General features: G+C 36.6%; 2 protein-coding genes across 2 annotated transcripts in view; both read right to left on the bottom strand.

The window, feature by feature from the left end:
• Positions 1-21,070, bottom strand: part of LOC130885468 (aldo-keto reductase family 1 member C13-like) — a 288,678-nt gene that overhangs the window by 96,284 nt on the left and 171,324 nt on the right. The gene's annotated exons all lie outside the window — the stretch shown is intronic.
• LOC130885471 (aldo-keto reductase family 1 member C13) lies at positions 397-14,810 on the bottom strand. The gene is made up of 9 exons (XM_057786969.1): positions 14,694-14,810; positions 11,677-11,844; positions 11,141-11,257; positions 9,832-9,909; positions 9,204-9,326; positions 8,405-8,514; positions 7,589-7,754; positions 2,691-2,773; positions 397-655 (listed from the first exon to the last, which is right to left on the bottom strand). The coding sequence occupies exons 1-9, from the start codon at positions 14,775-14,777 to the stop codon at positions 613-615; spliced, it is 972 nt and encodes a 323-aa protein (XP_057642952.1). The 5' UTR covers positions 14,778-14,810; the 3' UTR covers positions 397-612.

Genomic DNA, 21,070 nt, shown 5'->3' with positions numbered 1-21,070 from the left:
GGTTCTCATGTCCCCCTTTAGCCTAACCTATTTCAGAAATGCTTTGCTATCCAGTTCCAAGACTCTAATGCTAAGCAACTAGACAGAGCCTGGGAATTGTTGGTCAAACTTCCTATGTGTGTCTCATCTTCCAGACTGACAAGCACAGAATGTGTGCAGGATTTTCTTGTTGACGTGGGGCTAGAGAACCTTTGACTTACAGACAACTGCTAAGAGTCATTCTCTGGTCTGGAACAACCACCTAACCCAGTCTGAAATGTTTATAAAATGGAAATCATCATCTCCAAACACCATCCACAGACTTCCAACAAAACCAGTTTTGTGCCATAATGATTCATTAAAAAAGAAACAAATGTATCTTTTGAGAAGAAAATGTTATATTTATTTTGAGGCATTATGAAAATTAAATCCCTTTTATTCAACTTAAATGAAATTTTGTTCAAATTAAATCCCTTTTTATTCAACAGAAGCTGGAGCTTCAGTTGAATGTGAGAGTTGATAAGAAGCAGTTTAGGTTGACCGGAAATGAGGCATCCTCCAAATAGCATCTGGGTCACATCACCAACATCACTGCCCACAGTGACTTCAGGCAGTCATGACTAGGTCCCCACATTAATATTCCTCCGAAAATGGATATTCAGGGTGGCCCATCAAACTGAAATAGGAAATAAAAGCAAACATGCACTGTTTGATTCATTTTTACAATGTAAACTGTGACATTTAAGAAGTCACTATCAAGGAGAAAGTTAATTGTTTTATTCCCTGATTAGTTGCATAAGGTGATATTCCTTTTGTTATTGTTGTTGAGATCCATTTCTTTAATACAGAGAACAAAATATTTTATTTTTAGTTGCATGTTATTTGAAAGATATCCAAATCTTTATGCTCTCTCAAAAACAAACAAGCAAACAAACAAAAACTCTTATAAGTAAGTAATTACAATTTTGGCAATGATACTTAAATCTAAGTGTCCAAGTATTTTTTCTTCTCTTTCTTTCTTTATTGGTTCTGATGCTTAATTTTTATTCATAACTTTAGTATTTTTAAATTTTCTTTTTTCTTAATTTTAATTAACATTACATTTAATTTTACATACCAACCCCGGTTGTTCTTCCAATCCCTCATTTTGTCCTGTCTCTCCACCTAACCTCATTGCCATTTTTCATCCACTCCTCAAGGGGGTTAAGGCCTTACTTTGGGAGTCAACAAGGCCTGGCATAGCAACTTGAGGCAGGACCAAGCCCCTCCCCCAAATCCTCATATCAAGGCTGAGCAAGGTATCCCACCATAGAGAATGGACTCCAAAAGGCAAGTTTGTGCATCTTGGATAGATCCTGCAGTGAATGCCAGCCCCCCTCCCATGTCAATATTTCTCAGAAAATGGTTATTCAGTGTGGTCAGCAAAACTAAAATAGGAAATAAAAACAAACACACACTGTTTGATCAATTTCTACAATGTAAATTGTGACATCTAGGAAGACACCATCAAGGTAAAAGTCAATCATTTTGTTCCCTGATGAGTTGTAGAAGGTGATATTCTTGCAGTCATTTACAAGCATATATAAGAAATGTTTTAAAAATATAATTTATAAATTATTTTCCAATTATGTCCTTTAACCTAGAACAGAATATGCAAAGACCTATGTTAATTAATATTCATCTCCCTTAGCTTCATCTATGAATAAATCAATGAAAAGCTAAAATCCTTCCTAACATTAGTCTCCTGAGAAAGGAGAAAGTTATAAGTCATCTTTAGTTCAAGGTAACTGTACACAATGATCAACATGAAAATATCTTAATATGCATTAAAATATCATTTATGTCTACTATTTTCACTTCCATTTAATTATTAGTAATTCATTAATTATTCACTCACTGTCAATCAATTAAAAAGCAATGTATTAGGTTCAGTTAGAGAATTAATAAGATGGTTTCACATTCAAGCAGCTAACTGTATAATTTGTAGACTTCTCTACATAAATAACATTTCAAAATATGCATTGATAAAAATAATTAATTATTAATGTGTGACAAGAATTACCCATTATTTACAACAATGATTCTCTCACTGAGTTGTATATTTTCATTGACTTTATTCTGCCTTATACTAACAAAAATCTTAATAATGCTAATATATATACCAATTTACATGGCATTGTAGATTTTTCTAAACCTCCTTAAAACCTTATCATATTTATTAATATTGAGAAATAAAATGCCAACAAGAGAAGATATAGATAAATGATAATAGATAGATAGAAAGATAGATAGATGATAGATAGATAGAGGATAGATAGATAGATAGATAGATAGATAGATAGATAGATAGATAGATAGATGGTGCACCTATAAGTACCTATGCAGTCTTTGTAATTTACAACCTATCAAATTTTCTAACTGTAGAGCAGGAAAGAAAACTAAAGATCATTAACTAGTTATTAATTCTCCCATGCAGTAGTGCTTTTCCTCTAAAGGTTTTTTCTTACTTAATTCAAAACCTTCTCCATGTTTTAAAATAACAAATTCACATTTTCAAAAATGCAGAAATAAATGTTGTATTAACAATCTTCATGGGAAACTTGATACAGAAAACTAGGATATTTGGAGTCTGAATCATCATGGATGTAAGAGGGAGGCAGAGACTTGGACATGAAATAAACTGAGGTGAGGTGTTTATTAACATTACTTACAACTCAGCTGCAAGGTATCGAAAATTTTTGTTCAGGCCATCTAGGGTTTTCATATCCTCAGGAGACAACTGGAATTCAAAAACCTTCAGGAAAATACAAGGGTTTTAGCATTTGAATGAATCAGAGTTTATGACTCAAAAGCAATGTGATTAGTATGTATGCACCTAAAAATGGTGAAGATTGTTTACTAAAGCATCTATGGTTAATAAATACCAAGTAATAATGAAAGAAAACTGTTTTGAGATATATTAAATTTGTACAATGCTTTAGACAAAAGGAAATTTCATAGTCATTTTGAGAAAAAAAAAGAAACAAACAATCAAACAAAAACAATACATTTAACATCACATTAAAGACCACAGTAGCATGAAGTAGTTTCCAAGAAATCTGGAGGAAAATTTTGAAATACATCAAACAAACAGCAATTTGCATTGAGAGTTACATTTTATAATCCATCAATGAATCATTAAAATGTAAACAATTGCACTTTCAACATAATGTATGTAAAGATTTGTCCAAATTCTAAAATTTAAGACACTTTAACTTCAAAATGATTTTTGCTAAACGTGTGAACAACTGCATCTACATAAAGCCTGAGAGAGTTTGGGATGTCAGTCTAGACAGAAATGGGTAGAGTTCATCACAGCTTATTGATAGTAGCATTTTCTCAGGTGGGCTCTGCTTGCTAGCGGCAAACATTCTCATTTAAGAAAGGCTTCCTGACTTAGCCTTAGCTGTAAAATCTTGCAGTTCTTTTAAAAGGTCCTACCACAAAATATTTAAATGGTGTTGATGACAAGCTGGCTGCATGCTTTTTCGTTTTCAGTCATAGCGGGAAAAAAAAGCCATGCCATTTTAAAATGCTGGCTTTGTGAGCAATCCCGCCAGCACAAACTCTGACTCTTTTAGACAGGAGGTCTGGCTACAGATCATTTGAGTGTGATTTGTTAGCAGACTGCTGCAGATTGCTTGATGCCAGGGAACTTATGTGCCATGGAGTTTGGGCAATAAACATGGCTCTGGCAGGTACCTCTGCCATGAGCCTGAAATCTCAGAAAGCTAAGAACTGTGGCTAGATAAAGCCATGACTTTATCTTAGCAAATTAAATCACTTAGCAAATTAAATACTCATGTAGTTAGAAAAAGAGAGATATACAGTAAAGAGAGAGCCAAAGATAAAGAAAACTTCTAAACGGTTTACAGTATATTAAAAATATATGCAGGCTAAAGGTTAAAGTCCTTAAATTAAAAAAGAGAGTCGTTAGGTGTGGTGGCACACACCTTTAGTCGCAACACTTGGGAGGCAGAGGTAGACTGACCTCTATGTTCAAGGTGTGATAGCACACGACCTTAATCCCAGTACTTGAGAGGCAGAGGCAAGTGGATCTCTGTGAGTTCACGGACAGCCTGGTCTACAGAGGGAGTTCCAGGACAGCCAAAGATACATAGAGAACCTCTCTCAAAAAGCCAAAAATTAAAAGTAAAAATAAAAGAAATAAAGATTAAAATAAAGTCATGTAAAGATGAAGAATACACAGAGAGTCTGTATACTGTATGTTATTAAGTTCTCTTTGAATTGTTTGAATGCTGAGGATGGAGCAACCTGCTAAAAGATATTTGTTTACAAATGCTGCTAAATTGTACAGACATTAAAGGCAACATTGAATAAATGGGACCTCCTGAAACTGAGAAGCTTCTGTAAAGCAAAGGACACTGTCACTAAGACAAAAAAGCAACCCACTGACTGGGAGAAGATCTTAACCAAACCCTCAACTGACAAAGGTCTGATCTCCAAAATATATAAAGAACTCAAGAAACTAGACTGTAAAAGGCTAATCAACCCAATTATAAAATGGGGCACTGAGCTGAACAGAGAATTCTCAACCGAAGAAGTTCAAATGGCCAAAAGACACTTAAGGTCATGCTCAACTTCCTTAGCAATCAGGGAAATGCAAATTAAGACAACTTTAAGATACCATCTTACACCTGTCAGAATGGCTAAAATCAAAAACACCAATGATAGCCTTTGCTGGAGAGGTTGTGGGGTAAGGGGTACACTCATCCATTGCTAGTGGGAATGCAAACTTGTGCAACCACTTTGAAAAGCAGTGAGGCTGTTTTTCAGGAATTTCGGGATCCACCTACCCCTGGACCCAGCAATACCACTCTTGGGAATATACCCAAGAAATGCCCTATCATACAACAAAAGTATATGCTCAACTATGTTCATAGCAGCATTGTTTGTAATAGCTAGAACCTGGCAACAACCTAGATGCCCATCAATGGAAGAATGGATGAAGAAAGTATGAAATATATACATATTAGAGTACTACTCATCAGTAAAAAACAATGACTTCTTGAATTTTGCATGCAAATGTATGAAAATAGAAAACACTATCCTGAGTGAGGTAAGCCAGACCCAAAAAGAAGAACATGGGATATACTCACTCATAATTGGTTTCTAGCCATAAAAAAAGGACATTGAGCCTATAATTCGTGATCCTAGAGAAGCTAAATAAGAAGGTGAACCCAAAGAAAAACATATAGTTATCCTCCTGGATAATAACCTTCATCAGGCTATGAAAGGAGACAAAGACAGAGACCCACATTGGAGCACTGGACTGAAATCCCAAGGTCCAAATCAGGAGCAGAAGGAGAGAGAGCATGAACAAGGAACTCAGGACCACGAGGGGTGCACCCACACACTGAGAAAATGCGGATGTTCTATCAGGAACTCACCAAGGCCAGCTGGACTGGGTCTGAAAAAGCATGGGATAAAACTGGACTCGCTGAACATAGCGGACAATGAGGGCTGCTGAGAAATCTAGAACAATGGCACTGGGTTTTGATCCTTCTGCACGTACTGACTTTGTGGGAGCCTAGGTAGTTTGGATGCTCACCTTACTAGACCTGGAAGGAAGTGGGCGGTCCTTGGACCTCCCACAGGGCAGAGAACCCTGACTGGCTTCAGGCTGATGAGGATGGGGGACTTGATTGGGGGGGGGATGGGAGGCTGTGGCGGGGAGGAGGCAGAAATCTTAAATAAATAAATAAATGAAAAAAAAAACAAATGCTGCTAAATTAATCCAAGATAGGTATTTTGAAATACCTTGATTTCAAAATTGAAGTCAAAAGATATGTTACTTTGGAAAAGAGGTTTTGCTTTTGTTTCCACAGAAAATGAGAGGCTATGGATTTATTCTGAGTTAAGAAAAATAAGTTTTGATTAAGGGATACCACCCGAGAAATCTCCAGTAGAAAGAGATAGCCCAGATGTCTGAGTTCTACATCCAGAAAAGATTTAAGACTGCTGCTTGAGATGAACAAAACCTCACAGGCAACTTCAGTCAGAACATGATCATAATTCTAAATTTTCTTTAGATCCCCATAAGATTATCGGCGCCCCCAAACAGCAGAAAGTAGCATGGAAAACTATGCCCACATTCTTAAAATATGGACTATAGATATTTTCCTTTGTTTAGAATCTTGGTTAAAAGTTGTTATGGCTACTGGTCAGGAGAAAAACTAAACAAAGGATATTAGATTCAGAGTTCTTGTTTTGTTTCTTTCTTTGAAAGAGGGTTAAGTGCTGTGGAACAATGATCTTATCCAGTCAATTATATTTTAAATAAATGCTGATTGGCCAATAGCCAGGCAGGAAGCATAGGTGGTACAACCAGACAAGAAGTAGAGGCAAGTCAATGAGAACAGGAGAATTCTGGAAAGAGAAAAGCTTGGTCTGTATTCCTGACCCAGACACAGAGCAAGCAACAAGTAACTGCCTCACCAAAAAAGGTACCAAGCCACGTGGCTAACATAGACAAGAATAATGGGTTAATATACGTAATAAGAATTAATAAGAAGCCTAAGCTAATGGGCTAATCAGTTTATAGTTAATGTAGACCTCTGTGTGATTTCTTCAGGACATAACGATTGTGGGAACCGGGCAGGACAGAAACTAACACAACATTAAGTGTAGAGGTAAAACATACAAAATTTGTCAGTTTTGTGAAACCTATATGGAACTGAGGAAAAGCTCAATCAGTCTACTGAACTTAAGAGGCCTCATTGCCCTGAAAAATGCACAATTGTTCCTTAAATATATGTGAAGCAACCTAGCATAGACAGATTATTTTCACTGAGTTCAGGCTAAAGTAAAGCAAACTTTTAAATTGAAGAACACTATGGTAAATAAATGTTTTGAGACAGGGTTTCTCTGTAGCTTTGGAGCCTGTCCTGGAACTAACTCTTATATACCAGGCTGGCCTCAAACTCACAGAAATCCAACTGCCTCTGCCTCCTGAGTACTGGGATTAAAAGGTTGTGCCACCACCACCCAGCATTCTTTCATAATCATTAAAATTTTATAGTATAATAAAGTATATTTGAAATTTTGAAAAGAATCAATATTGGTAAGGAGAAACATAAACTTACAATTAATCAGTATGTGTGCATATATTAGAATATCGGAGCATGCAATGAAATAAAATTAAAACCATAGAAGTGTCTAGAATCAAAATTACTCAGTCCAGATCCCTTATTTCAGTATATAAAGAAGAAGTCCATTAAAAGTTGTTATGGCTAATGGTCAGGTGAAAAACTAAACAAAGGATATTAGATTCAGAGTTCTTGTATGCAATACTTGGCTGACAAGGCAAAGCAAAATCTAAATCTTCTCTAACACTAACTCTATCAAGTCATGCTGTTGTTTATGTCAGAGACAAAACATTTCTCATGCACCTGAAAGTTCATATGTACACAAAATGCTAGAAATATAGGTTTCATCTCAAAAAAGTTCACAAAGATTTAAAGGAAGAAAGCATGCAAAGATACTACATAACAACCCAAAAGCATACGAAAGATTTTAAGTAACAACCATATGGAACAGAGCTCATCACCTGCAAATTCTCTTTCATCTCATTTTCTTTGAAACTCTGGGCAAGGGGTACAACCCCACGCTGAAGCAGGTATCGAAGAGCAATCAGGGCAGGGCTTCGATTGTTCTTTTTGGCCACATCACAAAGAACTGGATCATGCAAGAGAACTGGAGAATTCTGATCCACCCTAGTAGGAAAGGAGAAATAAGTTCAAGAGGTCAAGGATTTGGGTTGGTTGTGGTGCTGCAAAACAAAATAGAGAGTGCATTCTAGACTAGTCATGATGGGTGTGTATATATATATATATATATATATATATATATATACACATATATACATATATACATATATACTGGATAAAGTCTGGGATCACCAGAAAGATCAACCTCTAAAATGATTGGGAGAGATTATCTTATTATGAAAATTGATATAGGAAAACCTATTTTAAGTATGGGTGCGAGCAAGCAAGAGATCATGAACTGTATAAATAAAAAAAATGATCAGATCCTTAGTGTCCATTTGTCATTATATGCTTCTTGATTACAATGTGAAGGGACCACCTGCTTCCAGCTCCTGACACCCTGTCTTGCCTGCTGTTAGGTTCTGTACCCTAGAATTGGGAACCATAGTCAACCCTTTCTCCCTGAAGTTTCTCTTGTCAGAGCATTATATTAGAGCAATCAGAAGACAAAAAAGACTCCAGGAACACACAGAAGTCCCTGAGCCACCAGCTTCTACTTCACATGGGTCTTCTAAAGACAGCTCTCTCTACTTGAAAACTGAGTAGTGTGATGGTAATAGACAGTCGTGCTTCAGGTATACTCTTTATCTTATTACCATTCTTTGTATCGTTGGGTTCCCAGAGCACCATAAGCAACCAGAACAATGTCTTTTGATTTGCAGTAATCCAACAGCTTACTCTGGTTTAAATAAAGATGACATTCAACCTGTGAAAGGATATGATAGAGATCAGATTATATCAAATATTCATATTAAGACAAATAAAATTGTTTAAAGTCAATAAATTAGACTAAGAAAATTATATTCAATATCACGTTTGAATTTAAAAGATTAAAGTATTGCAATTTTTCTTGAAAGACATAATAACTAATTTTGTAAGATCCTGTTAATAACTTTTGTCAGGAGAAGTTTTATGTCAAAAAATAGCTAGTGGTCAGCCAGGCAGTTCAGTGGGTAAAAATGTCAGCTGCTAAACTTATTAAAATCAAGAGTAAGGATAATAGCAAGACAGAGAGAAGCATCTAAGCTCCACATAATTCCTGTCCACAGAGTGATTTTTTTAGCTCAATTTTCCAGCGAAGTATCCTATGGCTACTCAATACCCTCAGCTAAAGGGGAGATAATTTCCTCTGCCCTCAGCTTCTGCCTGCCAGAATAGCTTTAAATCTATACATTCTCCAGAAGCAGGCTTCTATACAGTCTGCCCCCATTCTTATCAATACTTAAGAGTACAAGATAAAGTTTAGAATCTCCCATGTCTTTTTAACCAGTGGTACTGCTCTCAGAATCTTCTTTTCCACAGTATGAAAATCACTTGGGCAGAGGACCAATGACCAGTGTCAGTAGTACAGGGTGGGGAAAAGCATGAGAGATGGGGAGGAATGAGAACCCTTACCTGATTGCAGACAGGCTTGTACTTAAGTCCTGGCTTATTCAGGATTCTCTCTAACTGCTTGTGGTTAAAGTTGGACACCCCAATAGACTTGACCAATCCTGCATCCTTACACTTCTCCAATGCCTGGTGATGAGAAAGGGGTTAGAAAGTGTCATACTTGCAATTCACTATATCAGTATAAAGAGAAGTTGAAGTAGTTACAAAGAAAACTGTCATAAGCTGGACATATAGTTCAGTATTAGAATACTTACCTGTGCGTAAAAGGCCCTAAATTTGATAATAGACAGTAAAAAATATGGAGAGGAATGAATTGCCCAAATGATCATAGGACTTAAATATGAAGAAGTCAATATAATGATGATAATGGTTAATATGGTGTCTGCTAAGGATGAGTTTCTATGACACCACTAGTAAATTAAGGAGACTACTACATAAGGTGGCAAAATAACACATTTTCCTATTATCCTGAGTAATTCTTCACTTTCCCTCCCTTACATTTTAGTAATGCATTCCTCCCCTTTCATTCCAGCAAATATGTATGCATATAAATCAATTTCTATACCTATGGGAAAATGCTATGATTCTCCCTCCCTCTGCTTGATTTATTGTCTTTTTGAAAAATACTCACCTCCCACGTGGCACAGAAATCCACTGTGTCCAATAGCATTTTCCCTTTTTCATCTACTGGAAAATCAATATCCCCTGACTAGAAGAGAAATGTTTGTTGAAGAAATCTCACAAAACACTTGTCTCACTTTTTAAGAATATCCTGGAGGAGGCTGACAGATATCTTAGTGATTAAGCACTGGCTTCTCTTTCAGAGGACCTGGGTTCAATTGCCAGCACCTACATGGTTGGTCAGAACAATTTGTAAGCAAGCTCATGGGGCCTAGTGCCATCTTGGGGTCTCCAAAGATAGCACTGCACAGACATACAAATAAAACATGCAAACACATTAAAAAATAATGTTTTCAAAAAATAAGGACTATCTTGGAAATAAGACAATAGGCAAACATAGAGGAAGTGAAGCATTATCTTTTACACTGCATTTACAAGTGATAGATATGAGGAGTTGCAAAACGTTTCTTTAGGAGACCTGTTTTGCTGTACTCTCTTATGTTATCTATAGGAATAATTAAAATTTTTCTTTCTTATAATTTTCTTCTTATTTTTAAAAGTATACTATACTTAAATCATTTCCGTTCTTCCCTTTCCTCAGTCTAACACCTCCTATGTATGCTTCTGCTATCTCTCAAATTGATGGCCTCTCTTTCTTTAATTTTTATTTCATACAAACACAGACACACACCCACAATTCTTGCATCTAAATAATATTTTTAAACAACAAACTGAGCTCTCCTAGTTGACTTGCATTCTTTTGTCTACTCATTCTTTTGTTAAAAAAAAAACAAAAATGTTTCATATTCACTGGGAAACACAGTCATTGCATGCACTTGACCACCAGCAAGAATTTATATCAATCCTGCCCAAAGATAAATAATAGGTATGAATGCCTGTAGGCCCAGGGGCAGGCATGTGAGCCAAGGATGGCCAATCAGGACTGTGTGCAAGATTTATTGTGATAAGAAAAGATGCAGAGAAGCCACAATGTGCCAAGACCTTGAAGCTGAAACTCTCTTTGGCCACCTTTGCCAGTAAAAAAAAAATGAGGACAAGACCCAAGCAAATATCTAGTGACACAAATAAATGTAAAAAATGTGTAAAGGCATGTTTTCTGGAAGTTACCTCTAATCTGTGATTCTGGCCACTTCTTGGATACCTCATTTCATAATCCAGTAAGCACTTTGTGGAACCTACTCAAATGTTTATTATCATAAATTTATATGAAATTATAATAAAAACTTGCCTCAACCATCCATAAAAATGATATCCACTCCCCCACGAAAAAATATGTACATTTGACAAAGATCACCAACCTTCATTGGCACTGGGTAGTGCATAATGTAAAGGTCAACATAGTCCAGCTGAAGCTTCTTCAGTGATTTTTCCAAACTAGGCTGCACCAGCTCTGGCCGAAAGCAAGTACACCAGAGCTACAGAAGGTGAAGAATGGAAGTTGTGATCAGTTAATAAATTGCCCAAACATGCAACTTATTTATCCTAGTACTGAACTATTTTTGTACTTGAAGGAAAGTTGTAATCATTCATTTTTAAAACAGGATTTACGTTACTCATACATAACAATGTAAACTTATTGTTTACAAAAACAATGTTTTTGTTATTGTTAGCTCATTTATTTAACAATGAAGTTACTCAAGAAATAAAACACATACTACTAATAACGTCTAAGAACTAAATTAATTTCAGAAAGATTATAATCTACCATTACTTTCTCTCACCCATTTATACAACTGACACCTTTAACCAGCTTCTGATCAAGTAATATAAATTTAACTTCTTTATATATATAAAATTCAGTAATTTGCCCTCTTGCATGCTATAAAAACTCTACCTTTGTAGTTATGAACATGTCTTCTCTCTTTACAACACCAGCTTTAATATTGCTTTGAATAGCCTGTCCTATCTCCTCTTCTACTTGATATGCATAAGCAGTATCAATATGGCGGAACCCAACACCTATAGCTAGGTTGGCAGCCTCCAGTGACTTGCTCTTGTGAACCTAGAGGAACAAAAAAAAAAAAAAGAGGTATTTAGAGATGCATGTTCTGAGTGAGCTTAGATGGGACTTTGCTAGACAAGAAAGAATTTTTTCTTTAAGGTCATCCTCAGACCAGAAGGCAAGAGCCTAGTCCCCTGTTCTTTGAATTCCTACATTTTATTCTATAAGATGAATGAATACTGAAGAAATATGATAAATAACACAGAAAAATAAACATCTCCACAGGTTCCATGTTTGTCAGTTTTTTGTTCCACACTTGATGCAAGGAGCCACAATCCATTTTCTTGGAGTTTCTTTCCTAACTAAGAGTAAGAATTCCATATCCAAGAACCTCTTTATACCCACACAATCCTGGCACTGGTGAATGCCAAGCTCACACGGGGTTCAAATATTTGCTTGAAAGTCACACTCCATTCATGTAGTGAGGTTACTAAGCAAAATGAGCACAAGAAAGTCTACTTGGGACAAAGTACAATTACATAGACACTCCTCTTTGACTCCAACTAAGATACTGCCTGAAAAGGATGAGAAAGCAAAGATCTCAGATAATAAGCAAGGCTAAGTTAATAATAGGAAGTTGAACAGAGAATAGTATCCTATGTTTGTCTTTCTGCATATCCATTATCTTTATCTGACATACCTAAATACTGTCAGGAAAAAGAAAATCTCCTCTATGAATATGTTCTCATTAAAAATAAATTGCCTACATCAGGTTGGATAGTATTCACTTGGGGAGTCAGCCCTTCACTCCAAATATATTTGCTTTAAAAAGAACTGACTGGCCAAGCATTGGTGGCGCACGCCTTTAATCCCAACACTCAGGAGGCAGAGGCAGGAGGATCTCTGTGAGTTCGAGGCTAGCTTGGTCTACAAGAGCTAGTTCCAGGACAGACTCCAAAAGCTGCAGAGAAACCCTGTCTGGAAAAACAAACACACAAAAAGATTTTACTGGAAACAAATCTAAAATCGCTGCCTCGACTGTGAGATTTGGATGAAGAGAAGACAGTTCTTTTATTACAAAATTAAGGTGTGGACTGAGAAGATGTCTCAATCAATAAAGTGTTTACTAACAACTCTCAGAATCCTAGTTCAGACCCCAGCCCTCATGTAAAAGCAGAGTATGGCGTGGTGGCACACACGTGTAATCCAATTCAGCGTAATCCCAGCATGTCACTGGGTTGCCTCCAAGATGAATCACTGAGTTCTAGACTTAGTGGGACACACTACCTCACAAAAATAAAGAGGAGTTGAGGAAGACTTTGACCTCTGGAATACACAAATACACAAACACATATAGTCATACAAATACACAAAGGCATAAAAAAGGAATTCAGACTGCTGCTTTTGATTATTTTAGTCATTTCTACAGTTGTCTTTCCGTAATAAAACACAATGACTGAAATTCTGGATTGTACTACCTTCTCTGAATCCCAGCTCTGACTTAGCTAAGAATAAGAATCACTCTGTGAGTTACCAACACTGATGGTTTAACAGGACCCTTGAGACCTGTTGCTGTTTTTCTTTCTGTCACTTTGCAAAAGTAACTAATCCTGTATATATCTCCAGATTTATTTTTGTGAATATGCATAAATCTAATAGGAAAGAAATGTATGAATTTGAAGTTAAGGCAAATGGTCTATTGTCCCAGAATTTAAAAGATTCCGGAAATTTACAAACAAGAAATTCCTTTTAGGTTAAGAAACAGTATACCTTGATAGTTTCAGTTCTGGGGACCACGATTCTGTAAACCCAACATGCACTAATGAAGACCAAGAATTTACACTTATTGTTACTAGGTCTGCCTTCCCCCAATCATAGGGATATATTGTAAATTCCAGTAAGTTTCCTATAGTTCAGAATTTGTACATGGGGGACATTACTTGGCTCTAGTGCAGCATTCACTGCGTGGTGCAGAAGGCTACTCCAAAACAAAGTGAGATAGTGCTCAAATAGTTGTTTCATACATTACTACAGGGAGACACCCCGAGTTATCACAATGATTTCCATGGATCATGCCTTCTTGAGAGGAACTATCATGTTGTGGGTTATAGACATAAACAGAGAGTTCGCCCTCACTGCAACTAAGAGCACTGATAGGAAGTATGGTGACTTTCTTCTCTTCTTTCCAGTTGAGAAACACAGACATAGGAAGAACATAGTGCCCAGAATTGTTAGGTCATGGATTTGTCCCTTTAAGCCTCAGCCTACAGGCAGAAGCTTCATTTTAAGTTCACTCTTAGAGCTGACAGGCCCCAAACAAGAACATTAAATTCACAGACAGGTCTGGACCAGAAGAGCAAATCTAAGGGAAAATAAATAAATAAATAAAAAATAATTAAAAAAAAAAAAAAAAAAAAAAAAAAAAACAGCCACATTCTGCTAAGACCAGAGAGCCTAGTCTCCAGCAAGGAAAACCAGGGAACATAAACAAGCATTCTCCCTACCACTGAATTCCCTGACTAAATTATAGTAAAGGTCCCAATGCCTCTGAGGCATGTACCCTGTAGCCCCATCATACACAACACTAACACCCACCATCAGAAAAAAATGTTCTGAGAGTTAGGCCTTCCCTTTGTTCTCCATTAAGCCTTCCTCCCTGCTGGCTCACAAGCAGAAGTGCAAGCATGCATAAGACCCTATTCTGACAGAATTCTGACTCAGCCTATCAGGAAAACAGATTAGTCTCCTACCCTCAGCCACCAATTGCAGCCACTGCTCCAACTTCCATTTAACAGGAATAATAAACAGGTTGGGACTCAATCAAGCCCTGATGTAGGCCGAGCCTCACTATCTGCCTTCTTGTACGTGGAATAGCTAGCCTAGAAATACTGATAACCATGCATTCTTACCTCTTGGGGTTTATAGGTGCCAAAACCCAGGGCTGGAATGAAGTGGCCATCGTTTAGTTTGACAAACTGCTGTTTGGAATTCATGGCTTGTTACTCCTCTGCCCAAGCACGTCCTGAATCTTCTGGTGCTGCTGCCCCAAAGTGGATGAGAAACATCATAAATCACTTTCCTGTCTCATGACTAACAAGTGGCACTCCCATCATGGTGGTTAGCCATTCCTACATCCTGGCTAATCTTTAACCATTTCTACTCCCTAGCAAGTGATTAACTAGTACTATTGTCTGAGCAATGGTTAAGCAATACTGCTGTATGCCTACTGTTTATGTCCTACAATTGACTATCTAATGGTCAGGCAGCAGAAAGGAGGAGGCAGTTGTAGCATGATTTCTAGTTGATCTTAACAATAAAAACCTGGAGTCAGAATTTAGGGGATGAAATCTGAATTATCAAAGAAGGACAGTATCCAGCCACTAGTCCCACCTCCATGAAATCCTGAGACCAAATGGGGTACCCTATCTCTGCAAGTTCGAAGACTGAATCCTGATTCTATGAAACTTCAGTCTGAAACCTCAGCTCCTGTTTCATCCTGTGTTATTCTTTCCACCCAGCCTTATCACTTCCAGTGCTGAGATTAATAGTGTGAACCACCACTACTCGCCTCTTTTCTTTTTTAGTTTGGATCAATCTCATGTATCCAGGTTAGCCTTGAACTCACAGAGGTCCATCTGCCTCTGCCTCCCAAGTGCTGTGATAAATGTATGTGCCCCTACTGGCTGACTCTCTCACAGGGAATGCTAAATACCCCCACCCTGTGCCAATATAGGGTATGTCAGCCATTGAAAATGATATACAAGCAGTTTTCTCAATCTATAGTTTACCACTATATGGATGATATGTTACTAACAGATTCAAATAGATACCCTCGAGAAAATGTTTGAAGAATTAAAGAAAATTTTGCATTGTTAGGGATTACAAATTGATCCCAAAAAATTACAAGGAGGAGATTCTATTAATTACTAAGGATATAAAATGGGTCTACAAAAAATTCAATCCCAAAAGGTGCATATTAAGGAAGATTAGCTGCAGATTCTTAATGATTTTCACAGACTACTGGGACATTGCCTGTCTACAACCCACTATTGGAGTAACAAATCCAGAAATAATTAATTTGTTCCAAACTTTGAAAGGTGACAGGACTTAAATAGTCTCAGAGAATTATCAGCTGAAGATGAGGGAGAATTGGCTTTGTTGGAAAATAAATGACAGGATATACATGTAGATTATTAGGATCCAGAGTTTGATTGCATTCTGGTTTTTAACCTTCTATGATTTAACCCACAGAGATTTTAGCAGAGGGAATATAACATCTTAGAATGGATATTTGTACCATGTAAGCAGAGAAAAAAATATAAATTTACTTGGAAATGTTCTGAATTGAGGAAACAAACCCATCAGAAATCGTAGTACTTTTTTCTTATGATGAAATTGACTCATTGTGTGCAGAAAATGAACATTGGCAAAGAGCTTACAGAATTTGGGGGGAAAATATTAACATCAAACATCCCAAAGGCAAGAGAATTCAATTTGAGAAAGAAATAACTAGATTCTTCCTCACATTATATGGGGAACACTAATATCTGTAGCCCCTACATTCTATCCTGATGCTAGTAAGTCAGGAAAGGCGGGTTACAAATCATGAAATTTAAGTAAGTTGGCTCAAAGTCCTTACGGTTCTGTCCAAAAGTCAAAATTATCTGCTAAGCTTAAGGTATTATTGGATTTTCCAGAAACTCTTTCAAAGGTTACTCAATCTCAATATACAGAAAGAGTTTTGTTGCATATTGAAACTGTTGTAATTTATACTAGATGATACAGAATTGACTTTATTGTTCATTCATTTACAAGTAACAATCAGGAATAGGAATCATTTCAGCTGGAGCAACTCAGGACTCCATGAGGATACGCAGAGAGTGGTACTGGGTAAAACAGACATGTGCTCCTTGAAAAGTGATTCTTAACAATTTTAAGAGGATGATACCAGATAACAGAACATTTTTGTTTTGCATTCTTTGAATCATAGACTACTATAAAAATACAAAGATTTAAGTTTTCATTTTGCCTGGTACACAAGTACAACGCACTTATATAATAGCTCCATTTAATGAGAATAATAAAAATGAGCATTAAAAATATTTCAACCCAAATAGAAATTTAAACAATCCTTATCTCTATTAAGTTATGAATATTTTAAGATAAATGATTAAACATCTATTATAATAAATCATAAATATTTTAAGCTTCGGGTTTTGCTTTAAAACTTTGATATGAATAGATCAATTACTATGAATGTCAACTTGCTATAAAGTTAAAAAATAGAAAAAATATATAAATAACCTTTTGATGATAAACAACTTAACACATATAACTTTTCTCCTATGGACTTTCTTTTTTATAAGCCTCCTGGAGCACAACTGGGTTAAACATCTATGTTAGTGAGATTTATATAACAACATACATATATTTATCTTATTATTTCTGTTAAACAATCAATTTGTCTTCTTTAAATTTTTATCTTGAGATTAAATAAGTGAAAACCAAATAAAATTTGATGTTTTAAGTCAAAATATTCTGGTATTATTCTGCAAATAACACATAAATCTCTTCAGATTTCCATTTGTCTCTACAATTGAAATGAAGCCTTCTTGGTAGTTTCTTAGATGCTTATATTTATATAAACTCATATTTACTTGCCATACTAATTACAGATGCCATGTATAGATGTCAGTTTCATCCATTCTTTAAAAAGGATAGCATATCTGGGATATGCAAGTCTAATTTTGAGACTCCCTGTCTAAAACAGAAACTCAGAAATCATCTATGTGTGACATGGGAATAGGGAGAGTCTGACAATGAAGAATATGCTCTCTTCCCAAGAGAGAAAGATTAGAAGGACATTGACAGCCACACAGCAGATGACAGGGTAACAGGACACCTAAGAACCATGGGCAGACTAAAGTATGGTACCCACAGGATGTCTGAGGTTACAGAATTCCCTGCTGTGGGCACCAGGCAAATTTCTAGTGAGAGAAAAGACACAGTCACTGTCAGATGTTAGACTAATTGTCAGATAAAAGAGACTGACAATCTTGCTAAGGGATACGCCCACAGCTTCTGAAAGCTTTGAATCCAGTTACGAATTCTGGAAAGACCATGACTTCTCTGATGTGATGATTTTGGTCAGCAACCATCATGATAGTGGATTTGTTATTTAATATTGAGCCATCCTTGGGTGCCTAATAGCATAAACAATCTCAATTGAGAAAACCTGGATCCTGGGTGAGATGAGCAAAGGAGTTAGTAACAAAGAAAAGGCAAAACAGGTGTCAACAACTGAAAATTCAAGTGGAAGATTTGCCTCAGACACTGAAGGTCATAAAAATCAACCTCATTCTCAGTAGCTAGCAGCTAACCGCATCACCTTATCTATGTGTGTTATGCACCCAAGCCTTACATCACAGGTGGCCAGCCTCTTCAGCCTCCTATGTCAGTTGAGGTACGCTATTAATGGGATTGATAACTATTAAGCACCAGCAAAGTATTTGACTTCTTCACCTCATCCCTCCTGCAGCATGTCTATGGCGGACTGTGCTTTGAAAATAGACAGTAGTCTCTATATACAGATGTCGGTGCAATGTTAACTTCTCTCACCCCCATTGCAAATGGGAGAAACTCCTACCTAGAATATTAGTCATTCCTGAAGTGTACAAGCTAGGGAGTCTTGAGAATGGGAAAGAATCTGCCAGGCCCCATGTTGCAATATTAGATGTAGCCAGTAGAGGCCGCTCCTGGTCCACAAAGAAAAGAAGTGGACAAGCACTGGTGGGCATGTTGCTCTTAGCCAGCTGAACAAAAAAGTCTAACTGGTAGGAAAGGTGTCAGCAGCAAGGGAGATATAGCAGGTGACAACTAGTATTCAGATGTAAACCCATCCGAGAAATGGCTATCTGATGGAGGTTAATCCTGTCCAGAAAAGGTCTGCAAGAACATTGACTCTGAAAGTCGTTGCTCACTTTGGCTAAAGCAGCTTGGTGTCTTTACAATGCCTACGTTGTAGTGTGTACTCTCATGTAACGTGTATATGAAATCTCATGGTTGCATCTTAATCTTATGGGCACATATATCTGTGAGTGGTCAGGTAGATGACTTTTTATTTATCTATAGAGTTTTGATATGCATAATACATACTGCAACATGCTTCATAACTGGACCTATTTGTCCCACAAGGACTGTGGACACTGAAAAACATGCCTTGCTCTTTTGCTCTTTGGGTGACTTCCCTCCAATCTGTGGGACCTCTGGCGAGGAAATTTAGTCACACAACCAAAAATCTTGATTCCCACAGTCAAATCTCTGCTCCATTCCCTGAGATAAAGCTTGGAGGTCAATGCTTTTACAATTATCTTTATTTGACAGGACATTTAGTTAGGAAAGGATTCTTTCAAATAGATCATATTTTGGAACTTCAAAGATAAAGGAATGTCCAAGCTCGTTTGAGATTGAGTGCCCTAAATTCTCCCACAGCCAACTTGGTAAAGTACTGACCTCATTCGACCCCCAGCTCTAACCCTTAAAAAAGCTATTAATACCCTACACCTACCCCTAGTTTAATTAAAGCACACCTAGAAAAGTAGTTTCATGTACCAACTCATCTGCTCCCCATTTGGAATTTAAAAAGCCTCCTAAACCAGCCTTTCATTCTCCTAGGTGTTGCCTAGATTTCCTTTTAGCCTCGCCTCTTCAGAGCCATAAAGATAATGACAGTGTCACTCAGGACAACCCTTATCTGCTTTTGGACGCTGAGAAACTCAAGCTCTGCTACTTGCGATTTCCAGAGAATTACCTTTGTTTGTTTATATATATATATATAAACTGGTAACCTTGCAACAAAATAAAGGAGAATAAAGAACATAATATGAACAACACATCTGTAAACTTGTTCCATAATTTTTAGATTAGAAATTTTCTAAATTCTTTCACTACCCTGGCGTAATTGACCTGAACCTTACCAGGGATCCAGTAGTGCTGGACTCTGCTGGCTCTCATTAGAAAGATAAGAGATTCCCACTTCAAGTGACTCCTCCCCTTCTTCTGGCTAAATACAACTTTAGAGGGCCCAGAAATAAGCTTGTGAATGCTTTGTTTTTTCTTTCCTAATAAGTTTCCCCATTTCTCTTACTACTATATTTTAGAAGTATTTAAATTTATTTCATTAAAAAATTGTGTTTTTATTTTTATTCTTCTTAAGTTTACCAATTTTTCTTAACATTCTTGTTGATCAATTATATATTTCTTGCTCTTTGATCAATATTCTTATGACCTTCTACAATTTTACGTTTTTCTTTCTTTTTTAACATTAACTGGCATTTCTATTTCTTCCTTTCTTATCTTTTTACACATTCTATTAAATTACTACATGTACTTTTAATAATTTTAATTGCTTTTCTTTTCTAATTATGTGTTCCATGCGTGTTGCCTTTGTGGTATAGTCTTTAATTGATTTTCAGTGTTTCTATATCGTGTTTAGTTAATGTTATTATATTACACTGGCTTGATTTTCATGCTTATTGTGGTAGTAGGTGATGTGGGTTGCCCCTCTGTATGATATGAATATGATTTATTACTATTAGTTATTGAAAAAGTTTTTGGCCTATGGCGGGAAAGAATATGGCTAGGTGGGTAATCTATAGATAGAGGAAGAAAGAAGATAGAGTCAGGGAGATGCCAGCAGCTACCAGGGGAGCAAGGTGTGAAGTAACAAGTCACAAGTCTGGTGGTAAAATACAGAATAATAGAGATGGGTTAATTTAATTTGTAGGAGCTAGTCATTAATAAGCCTGAGCCAGTGGGCAAAACTGGAATATGTGGGCAGGAGAGAAAAGTCCAGCTACAAATAGGTGATTGAGTCTTCAAGGTATACTGTTCACTAAAAAGATGTACAAATAAAAAAAATACCTAATCTAACAAATGCACATATCAACACATAGAAACCTAAGAACAAAAACCCCCAAAACAATAAAAGACAACATGATGTGTCCAAGATACCATAACACATCCACTGATAAATCAAGAAATAATGGTGTTTGTATACTGAAGTAGCCTTGAGTCACCATTCCACAGAAATACTAGAACATCCAATCCATGCAGATTGCTTGAAGAACTAAGGAGAAAAATTGTACATATACACAGTGGAGTTTTATTGGGCTATAAAGAAGAATTAAAGTATGTCAACTTCAGGAAAATAGGTGAAACTGAGATTGGCAAATAAGACAGACTCAGAAAAACAAACATACTTGTTTCCTCTCATATGGAGAATCTA

Source organism: Chionomys nivalis, chromosome 13, assembly GCF_950005125.1.
Source record: "Chionomys nivalis chromosome 13, mChiNiv1.1, whole genome shotgun sequence".
NCBI lineage: Eukaryota > Metazoa > Chordata > Mammalia > Rodentia > Cricetidae > Chionomys > Chionomys nivalis.
Note: the sequence above shows the minus strand (reverse complement) of the source record. Positions and strands in the feature narration are given on the sequence as shown.

Excerpts from the sequence above, each read along its gene's own strand:
- LOC130885471 (XM_057786969.1), bottom strand. The coding sequence starts at position 14,777 with ATGAATTCCAAACAGCAGTTTGTCAAACTAAACGATGGCCACTTCATT. Across the intron at positions 11,845-14,693 it reads GCACCTATAAACCCCAAGAG|GTTCACAAGAGCAAGTCACT; the intron begins GTAAGAATGCAT and ends TTGTTCCTCTAG. Across the intron at positions 9,910-11,140 it reads ACTACCCAGTGCCAATGAAG|TCAGGGGATATTGATTTTCC; the intron begins GTTGGTGATCTT and ends TTTCTCTTCTAG.